Source organism: Lycium ferocissimum, chromosome 6 (assembly GCF_029784015.1).
Source record: "Lycium ferocissimum isolate CSIRO_LF1 chromosome 6, AGI_CSIRO_Lferr_CH_V1, whole genome shotgun sequence".
NCBI lineage: Eukaryota > Viridiplantae > Streptophyta > Magnoliopsida > Solanales > Solanaceae > Lycium > Lycium ferocissimum.
The window spans coordinates 60,504,292-60,515,384 of NC_081347.1; the positions used below are offsets into that span (position 1 = coordinate 60,504,292).

The 11,093-nt window shown below is 41.8% G+C and overlaps 1 protein-coding gene across 1 annotated transcript; it reads right to left on the bottom strand.

Annotated features, from left to right (window-relative positions):
- Positions 1-4,497: 4,497 nt before the first annotated feature.
- On the bottom strand, positions 4,498-9,962 carry LOC132061460 (uncharacterized). Its single transcript, XM_059454276.1, has 2 exons — positions 9,623-9,962; positions 4,498-4,649 (listed from the first exon to the last, which is right to left on the bottom strand). The coding sequence occupies exons 1-2, from the start codon at positions 9,960-9,962 to the stop codon at positions 4,498-4,500; spliced, it is 492 nt and encodes a 163-aa protein (XP_059310259.1).
- Positions 9,963-11,093: the final 1,131 nt, after the last annotated feature.

Sequence of the window (11,093 nt, forward strand, 5' to 3'; positions counted from 1 at the left end):
ATTTTTAAGACTTTCCCAAAAGGAGGGGGCCCCCTTCCCCCAGGGAGCTTTGGGGTAGTTTGTTTGTTTTAAATGATTTTCCGGTCACGTTAGAGACGGCAGTAGCGAGTCGTGTGTATAAGATGCTTCCGCCAGAGCGCTCTATAAGCCGTGTTGTATTGTTATACATGTATACGTATTTTGTACCGTCGTAAGTTTTGTTCGATTTGAAAAGATATAAAGTATGTTCGTTGTTCAAAAATTTTCATTATGCATTTATATGATCCGGTTAAGGGCCCATTATGACTACTAGTATTATGATAGTCAGAGGGTTCGCTTCGCCCCTAAGTAAGGGTGGTTCATCACACCCTTTTATCGGATTAAGGGTGTGACATATTTCTTTAGGCGGTCGCACCGTATTGTGCATGAAGGATTATGACGTATTTACGGTCGTATTTTGAAATTCGGTCCGTATTCTATGGTCGTAATTTTTCGTGTTACAAAGCATGTTGCCTCGTTTTGTGATATTGTTAATACATACGCCTGCTTTTACAACCCGTATTGCGAAATACGGTCCGTAAACTTGTGTGTATTTTGCAATGTTGCAAAACAGCCTCTTTGATTACTTAACTTACCCTCGCTTATTCATCAATATTTTTACGCAATATGTTCACGCACCAAAACAACCATTACCTATATGCAACCAAAAACAAAAAAGGAAAATACACATTACACTGGGGTTGCCTCCAAAGAAGCGCTTCGAGTTAACGTGGCGGCACGACGGTGGTACCCATTCGCTCCTTATCGGCGAACACCGGGTCGGTGTTCATTCCGAGGTGCATCAAATCGTTACACCTCGGAAATTTCTCCGATGGCAATGAGGGGTAGAATTATGGAAGACTTGAATATACGGTGTTTCGCTAGAGGAACGGGAATGGCTAAAGATGAATTTACGGAAATAAGAAAGTTGTAGGAAATTTTCTCGTCTGAAGAAAGTCGTATATAGCACTATACGGCCCGTAAAGTGATTTACGGACCGTATAGTGCAATCGTCCTCCGGTTCGCTAAAATTCCGCCTTTTACGGTATGTGAAATGGTTAAATACGATTAGAGGACGGTCCGTATACTGGATTTACGACCGTAAACATCGGTCGTAAATGCCGTGTTCTCCTCCAGCTCAACTTTGTCTTTTTTGAAATGGTTAAATACGTCACGGTGGACGGACCGTAAACCACAATACCGTCCGTAAACCGCAATTTACGGCCACCGTTCATCCCGACAGCTTTCATTAAAGACCAGATTTTGACTTATTAAAAAGGGAATTGGGCTTCTTTCACTTCATTTTCCACCAACACGGCTTCGAAGAGACTTCTAGAACTCTCCAAAATATTCCTCACAAGAACTCAAGAGAATCAAAGGAAAAACAAAGAATCAGCCCATCAATTCATGAAACCAAGTATAACACAAATAAAGGTCGTCTAAGCGAAGAAATCCCACAGTTTAAGAACTAGGGTTTTGGCTAGCGAAGTATTTCAACTTAAAGATTGTTCGACTACACCGTCGAGGTAAGTTTTTATGATTATTCGACATTGTTTGAAGTATTGGGAAGCTTAGACACTTGGAAATATAAGGGAACATAGAAATGGGTCATTGTGGGTGAATAGTGACACAAGTGAATAGTAGTTGACTTGAATTAGGAATAATATTGAAGGGTTGTGATTATAATATGCTATAAATGATGTTTATATCACGAAACGAGTATGAAATGCACGAAAACGCAAAAGGAGGAGCTAGAAGTAGAAATAAAGGGGAAATTGGAGAAAATGGTGGTTTTTGATAAATGTACGTAAACGGCGACTTTGGTTGCGACATGGTGAATAATGTTAGGAACATTGGGAGTGGATATAGGACACGGGAAAAGTAGTATAGGCAAGCAAAACCTCTTAGCACCGCCCAACTCTTCTAGAACTAGTGAGCGCGTTCTTGTAATGAATTTAGGCTTGCTAAGTATAATACGAATTCTCTTATGAAGGTAACAACGCGATATTGAAGAAGAGCAAGCGGCGATAACCTAGCTAAGCGACAAGGTATGTGAGACTAGTCTCTTCTTTCCATGGCATGATTTTGTAGCATGATTTCCATTCGGTGGACTCCTTAAATCCCGAAAAGCTTATGGCCAAGTGATTTGCTACACAAGGTAATGAGTTAGAGCACGCAAAGACGAGATGGTCATGATAGGATGTTATTCATTGCACACACTCACCTCATATACAAATCCCACCGAGGTGAGGCACGTTTGTATAAACGTTCATAAAGGAATCGAGAGTTCACGACCTCGCGTCACCCGTGTTTAAGTATAGATGTCCTAAAGGTTTTAAGCCCAACGATATAACTATTACGATAAGTATACCATAATGAGCATATGATGTCCAGCCACGATAAAAGTATGATGCATTCTTGAGATGATTAATAGTAATGTGTAATGATTGATTTTGTAAGGATGATATATACACCGCGCACTAGTCGTCGGTAGAGAGCATCGCGTCAAGGCGGGCGGCCCTATATACACCGCGCTGGTTGGCCGGGCGGTCCGCAGCTAAGGCGGAAGCACCTATATACACCATGGCCAGTTGGCATGGGCAGACACCACTAAGTGGGCGGCATGAGGAAAGACCCGGACGCGGGCAAATGTTATTGATGATCACACCGTACCGATAAGGACGGGCGGTTGATATTATGCATATGTGAGACTATGATGAGTATGAGTAAGACAAGCATGCATTAGTTCTTTCAAAATTGTTATTCAGATATTTCATATGATGTTCACACTATGTTAGCACTACTTCCCCTTACTGTTTATGTCTCTCATACTCGGTACATTATTCGTACTGACGTCCGTTTCTTGGACGCTGTGTTCATGCCCACAGGTAGAGACAAGGAGCCGAGAGCTTGACCCCCGGTCCGTAGTTAAACATTGAAAGCACCCCATTGTTCGGAGGTGCCTATGACTAATTCTTTGTTGTATATATATCTATTTTGGGTATGACGGAGCCTTGTTAGTCTATATGTCTGATAGGGTCCACAGAGGCTCCTAGACACGCGGCCATGGGTCGGATGGTCCTCCTGTGGACATAGCATTATTATGTATATACGCATCTATGTTTTGGGGCGGCCGAAGGGCAAATGCATGTAAGTATTTATGTTATATATAGAAAATATGTATTCCCTCCAATTGGCGTATAAGATTTGCGAAAGTATCGGTAAACGATCAAGAGGGATAGTAGAGTGAGTGGTGCTCGTGGTTGGCTTCGGTACCCGTCGCGTCCTAAGGCCGGGTCGTACACAACCGCATCGATCAACAATTCTATTGCCATCAACCATCCCATGATAGTGCTTCACCCTCTGCCCATTCACCTTAAATGTCCGAGTTCCATCTCCGGACTTCAATTCAATCGACCCATAGGGTGAAACACTTACCACCTCAAACGGACTAGACCACCTTGATTTTAGCTTGCTCGTGAATAACTTCAATCGAGAGTTAAACAGAAGATAGATCATCCTTGTAGAATTCTAGCTTCAGGATTTTCTTGTCATGATACTGCTTCATCCTCTCTTTATCAAGTGTTGTACTCTCATATGCCTGGTACCGAAATTCATCCATCTCATTGAGTTGAAACAACCTTAGCTTGGTTGCCCTTCCCAATCCATATTCAATTTCTTTAAAGCCCACATAGCCTTATGTTCAAGTTCAACCTGTGTTTGCGTTTTTTCGAAAATGAGCTTGAAGGGTGATGTCTCAATCGGAGTCTTGAAAGCAGTCCGGTATGCCCATAGCATCATCGAGCTTGCGGCCCAATCACCTATTTGCATTCACCGTTTTAGCTAGAATACTCTTGATCTCCCGATTGGATACTTCAACTTGCCCACTTGTCTGAGGATGATAAGCTGTTGCCACCCTATGTTTTACGCCATATTTCTTCATCAATCCCGCAAAAGCTCTATTGCAAAAGTGAGACCCACCATCGCTGATTATAGCCCTCAGAGTACCAAATCGAGTAAATAAATTCTTCTTAAGGAACCCCATAACACTCTTGGCCTTATTGTAGGTAAAGCCACCGCTTCTACCCTTTCGACACATAGTCGGAAAGCAACCAAGATATATTTCATGCCACGAGAACTTAAAAAGGGTCCCATAAAGTCAATCCCCCACACATCGAACACCTCTACCCTCCATCATAAAATTCAGGCATTTCTTGCATACATTCATATTCCCTTGCCTTTGACATCGATCACAAAACTACACCAATAGATTTGCATGCGAAAGATAGTTGGCCAGTAATAACCACATTCAAGAATCTTAGCAGCAATTTGGTTACCACTATGATGACCCCCCAACAGGAGAGTCATGGCATGCCTTTAGAATCGCTATCACTTCACTTTCAGGAACACAACACCGAATAATGTTGTCCACACATGTTCTGAACAAATAAGGCTCGTCCAATAGTATTGACGAGAATCTCACAAGAACTTCTTCTTTTGGTATGCTTTAATCTCTTCTGGAACTAAGCCTGTTACCAAATAATTGGCAATGTCAGCATACCACGGTGCTACCTCCATTGACACATCCAACACCCTCTCATCTGGAAATGCATCATCTATATCTAGCTCATCTGGAAATGCATCATCTATATCTAGTTCATGATTCTTGGCTTTCTCTTAATATCCGTACTCTTAACATAGTTGAGTGATGGTTCTTATGTATTTCGTATGACTATATTGTAAAAGTTGCATAAAAGTTTTGCCTTCAAAAGAATTTGGTTCCTAAAAACGAATACGAAACTACGAACGTCCGTAACTTCCATATAAGGCTCAGATCGCTTCGATATGTCCGTAGGAGGTTCGATAGCATATAATGACCCTAGCCTCCATAGGCGGGTCCGAATCGATTTGATACTTGTCCGTGGGCCCGCAAGACGCTCCATTGTATAGTTCTAACAATTTGTTAAAAGAACTTAAGATGGCTATCATTCTGACTCCCGTGTATGATTACTTATATATCTGTTAAGTCTGAAGTGAGAATCCGTATACATATGATTTGATACGTAACTCTGATTGCTAAAGTTATATTTGATAAGTCCCGAGTAACATTCAAAAGAAACTAGATTTGACTATGACTATTGCCCTGGTTTTTAAATAATAGTCCGTTTTGATTATACACGGAATGGGTAAATGTATAAAATGAGAATTAGTATGCATATGATTTTGATACGTAACTATGATTGATAAAGTTTCATTTGATATGTTAGAGTAATATCCGAAGGGATTTGAATTGGGTAATGCCATCGGCTTGTAAATGATACTCCGTTTGATTATTTTTGTAACTGTAAATGTTGTGAATGGCATATAGATCCCACGATTCGCTCATGCACACTTTTGTTACTTCCTTACGCCGAGTCTCGGGCCGGTACTTATCGTGCGCACGGTCGAAGTATGATGAGCTTCGAAGCATAATGTGAGCGACTATAGTATGGTGTTATGATGTGTCCCGCACGCCGAGCCCCTTCAAGGCGGGTACCGTGTTATATGGATATGATGTGTGACGGAGAGACGGAGATATGAAAACTTCCGAAGTATGATGAGTTGTGGCGCCATGGCAGGAGGGGGCGACCACGTTCCGTCCGCCGGTCTATTACGGACGCATAGGGTTTATGATATGATAATCCGATGATCCGATGATATGATGATTTGATAATGCGATGATCCGATAATATAATGAATGCGTTCATTGATATGATAATATGACGATTCGTTTGATCCGATGATGTGATAATATGATGATTCTCATAAGGTGATGATATGTTGTATATACGTATTCCTAAATATGATCCGGTTGGTTTCGGTAGCCGGTGGGGCAAACCCCAGGTGGGGCAAACCCGGTGGCGAGGCAAATTCCGCACCGGTTTAGGCGAATCCCACATTGTTATAGCAAAATCCCACATACTGGTTTGGGCGAATCCCACATGGTTTAGGCGAATCCCACATCTGTTAATGTCGGCTACTATGATATGTTCTATTTTATACATATATGAAAATGTAAATGTTTTTCAAAAGAAAGCTAAGTATTTTGAGTATCTCGATTAGTATCGTCTTCCGTACCTCTTATGCACTATTTGTATTACGCATGCATGTACTTCGGTATTGACTATTACGCACATTTTCTCGTACTCCTCATTTCGGTTATGATCTCGTTTCGTATTCCATGCTTTACATACTCGAGACATATTCCGTACCGACCCCCTTTCTTCGGGGGCTGCGTTTCATGCCGCGCGGCACACGGATAGAAGCCATTAGTGGAAGACGTTCAGTTTATTGGCGAGCTCCACTTCCTCCGGAGCGCTTTGCGAGTCGAGTTTGTTTGTGTTATGATATCGAGTCACGTTAGAGACTTTGCGTACGTAGTCGTGTGTATAAGATGTCAGTTGTGAGCGGCTCTATAAGCCGTTGTATTGTTATACATGATATTACAGATTTTGTACGGTTGCAAGTTTTGTTTGATTTGAAAAAAGATATAAAGTATGTTCGTTGTTCAAAAATTTTCATTATGCATTTATGATCTGGTTAAGGGCCCAATATGACTACGAGTATTATGATAGTCAGAGGGTTCGCTCGGCCCTAAGTAAGGGTCGGGTGCCCATCACACCCTATCGGATTAAGGGTGTGACATATTTCTTTGGGCAGTGCACTGTATTGTGCATGAAGGATTATGACCAGATTTACGGGTCGTATTTTGAAATTCGGTCCGTATTCTATGGTCGTAATTTTTCGTGTTACAAAACAAGCACATCGTTTTGTGATATTGTTAAATACGCCCCGTTACAACCCATATTGTGAAATACGGTCCGTAAACTCTAGGTGTATTTTGCAATGTTGCAAAACGATCTCTTTGATTACTTAACTTACTCGCTATTCATCAATATTTTCTGCAATATGTTCATGCACCAAAACAACCATTACCCTATATCGTAACCAAAAACAAAAAAGGAAAATACACATTACACTTAGGTTGCCTCCAAAGAAGCGCTTGAGTTAACGTGGCGGCACGACGGTGGTACCCATTCACTCTATCGGCGAACACCGTGTCGTTGTTCATTCCGAGGAATGCATCAAATCTGTTACACCTCGGAAATTTCTCCGTGCTTGTGTGAGGGGGTAGAATTATGGAAGACTTGAATATATGGTGTTTCGCTAGGGCGGAATGGCTAAAGATGAATTTACTCGGAAATAAGAAAGTTGTAGGAAATTTTACGTCGACCAAAGTTGGTCGTATATGGCACTATACGGCCGTAAAATTTACGGACCGTATAGTGCAATCGTCCTCCGCCCAAAATTCATTTTCTCGTTAAGTGTGAAATGGTTAAATACGATTAGGAGGACGGTCCGTATACTAGTTTACGGACCGTAAACATCGGTCGTAAAATGCCATGTTCTCAGCTTCAACTTTGTCTTTTTTGAAATGGTTAAATACGTCCACGGGGACGGACCGTAAACTGAAGCACGGTCCGTAACCGTAATTTACGGGCCACCGTTCATCCCGAAGGCCATTAAAGACCAGATTTTGACTTATTAAAAGGGAATTGGGCTTCTTTTCACTTCATTTTTCCACCAACACAACAAGAGACTTCTAGAACTCTCCAAAATATTCCTCCACAAGAACTCAAGAGAATCAAAGGAAAACAAAGAATCAACCCCATCAATTCATGAAACCAAGTATAAGAACACAACAAAGGTCATCTAAGTGAAGAAATCCCAAGAAGGAAGAACTAGGTTTTGGCTAAGCGAAGTATTTCAACTTAAAGATTGTTCAACCACCATCCAAGGTAAGTTTTATGATTATTCGACATTGTTTGAAGTATTGGGAAGCTTAGACACTTGAAATATAAGGGAACATAGAAATGGGTCATTGTGGGTGAATAGTGACACAAGTGAATAGTAGTTGACTTGAATTAGGAATATTGAAGGGTTGTGATTATAATATGCTATAAATGATGTTTATATCACGAAACGAGTATGAAATGCACGAAAACGCAAGGAGGAGCTAGAAGTAGAAATAAAAGGGGAAATTGGAGAAAATAGTGGTTTTTGATAAATGTACGTAAACGACGACTTTTGGTTGCGACATGGTGAATAATGTTAGGAACATTGGGAGTGGATATAGGACACGGGAAAAGTAGTATAGACAACGAAAGCACTGCCCAACTCTTCTAGAACTAGTGACGCGTTCTTGTCATTAGCTTGCTAAGTATAATACGAATTCTCTTATGAAGGTAACAACGCGATATTGAAGAAGAGCAAGCGAGCGATAACCTAGCTAAGCGACCAAGGTATGTGAGACTAGTCTCTTCTTTCCATGGCATGAATTTTGTAGCATGATTTCCTCTTCTTCGTGGACTCCTTAAATCCCGAAAAGCTTATGACCGTGATTTGCTACACAAGGTAATGAGTTAGAGCACGCAAAGACCAGATGGTCATGATAGGATGTTATTCATTGCACACACTCACCTCATATACAAATCCCACCGAGGTGAGGCGAGAATGCTTATAAACGTTCATAAAGGAATCGAGAGTTCACGACCTCGCGTCACCCCGATGAAGTATAGATGTCCTAAAGGTTTTCATAGATATGTATTACGATAAGTATACCATAATGAGCATATGATGTCCAAATGCCACGATAAAAGTATGATGCATTCTTGAGATGATTAATAGTAATGTGTAATGATTGATTTTGTAAGGATGATATATACACCGCGCCTAGTTGGCCGGGCAGTCACCGCTAAGGCGGGCAGCTATATACACCGCGCCTAGTTGGCCGGGCAGTCACCGCTAAGGCGGGCGTATATACACCATGGCCGGTTGGCATGGGCGGACACCACTAAGTGGGCGGCATGAGGAAAGACCCGGACGCGGGCAAATGTTATTGATGATCACGCCGTACCGATAAGGACGGGCGTTGCATATTATGCATATGTGAGACTATGATGAGTATGAGTAAGACGATGCATTAGTTCTTTCAAAATTGTTATTCGGATATTTCATATGATGTTCACACTATGTTAGCACTACTTCCCATCGTTTATGTCTCTCATACTCGGTACATTATTCGTACCGACGTCCGTTTCTTGACGCTCGTGTTCATGCCCACAGTAGACGGAGCCGAGCTTGACCCGCATCCGTAGTTCCGTGACAATATTGAAAGCACCCCATTGTTCGGAGGTGCCTATGACTAATTCTTTTGTTGTATATATATCTATTTTGGGTATGACGGAGCCTTGTTCCGTCTATATGTACAAAGAGGTCCATAGAGGCTCTAGACACAGCGCGTGTGGGTCGGATGGTCTCACGAATATAGCATTATTATGTATATATGCATCTATGTTTTGAAGGCCGAAGTGGCAAATGCATGTAAGTATTTATGTTCTATATAGAAAATATGTATTCCCTCCAATTGGCGTATAAGATTTGCGAAAGTATCGAGAACGATCAAGAGGGATAGTAGAGTGAGTGGTGCTCGTGGTTAGCTCCTCCGTACGTCGGCCCCTAGCTGGGTCGTGACACAACCGGTATCGATCAACAATTCTATTGCCATCAACCATCCCATGATAGTGCTTCACCCTCTGCCCATTCACCTTAAATGTCCGAGTTCCATCTCCGGACTTCAATTCAATCGACCCATAGGGTGAAACACTTACCACCTCAAACGGACTAGACCACCTTGATTTTAGCTTGCTCGGTAACAACTTCAATCGAGAGTTAAACAGCAAGACAGGATCATCCTTGTAGAATTCTAGCTTCAGGATTTTCTTGTCATGATACTGCTTCATCCTCTCTTTATCAAGTGTTGTACTCTCATATGCCTGGTACCGAAATTCATCCATCTCATTGAGTTGAAACAACCTTAGCTTGGTTGCCTCTTCCCAATCCATATTCAATTTCTTTAAAGCCCACATAGCCTTATGTTCAAGTTCAACCGGCAAGCGACAAGCTTTTTCGAAAATGAGCTTGAAGGGTGATGTCTCAATCGGAGTCTTGTGATCCGGTATCTTCATGCCCATAGAGCATCATCAAGCTTGCAGCCCAATCAGTCCTATTTGCATTCACCGTTTTAGCTAGAATACTCTTGATCTCCCGATTGAATACTTCAACTTGCCCACTTGTCTGAGGATGATAAGTTGTTGCCACCCTATGTTTTATGCCATATTTTTCCATCAATCTCGCGAAAGCTCTATTGCAAAAGTGAGACCCACCATCGCTGATTATAGCCCTCAGAGTACCAAATCGAGTAAATAAATTCTTCTTAAGGAACCCCATAACACTCTTGGCCTTATTGTTAGGTAAAGCCACCGCTTCTACCCCTTTCGACACATAGTCCAGAGCAACCAAGATATATTTCATGCCACCAGAACTTAAAAAGGGTCCCATAAAGTCAATCCCCCACACATCGAACACCTCTACCTCCATCATAAAATTCATAGGCATTTCTTGCCTTCTGTCTATATTCCCTTGCCTTTGACATTGATCACAAAACTACACCAATAGATTTGCATCATGAAAGATAGTTGGCCAGTAATAACCACATTCGAGAATCATAGCAGCAGTTTGGTTACCACTATGATGACCCCCCAACAGGAGAGTCATGGCATGCCTTTAGAATCGCTATCACTTCACTTTCAGGAACACAACACCGAATAATGTTGTCCACACATGTTCTGAACAAATAAGGCTCGTCCCAATAGTATTGACGAGAATCTCACAAGAACTTCTTCTTTTGGTATGCTTTAATCTCTTCTGGAACTAAGCCTGTTACCAAATAATTGGCAATGTCAGCATACCACGGTGCTACCTCCATTGACACATCCAACACCCTCTCATCCGCAAAAGAATCATCTATGTCAAGCTCATCGTGGCTGGGTCTCCCACCTTCTTCAAGGCAGAGAGATGGTACGGTCAGCAACTTGATTCTCGCCTCGCTTGCAATCTTCACCTCAAAATCAAACTCTAAAGAATAGCACCCATCGGATAAGTCACGCTTTGCTTCCTTCTTCTTCCATAAGGTA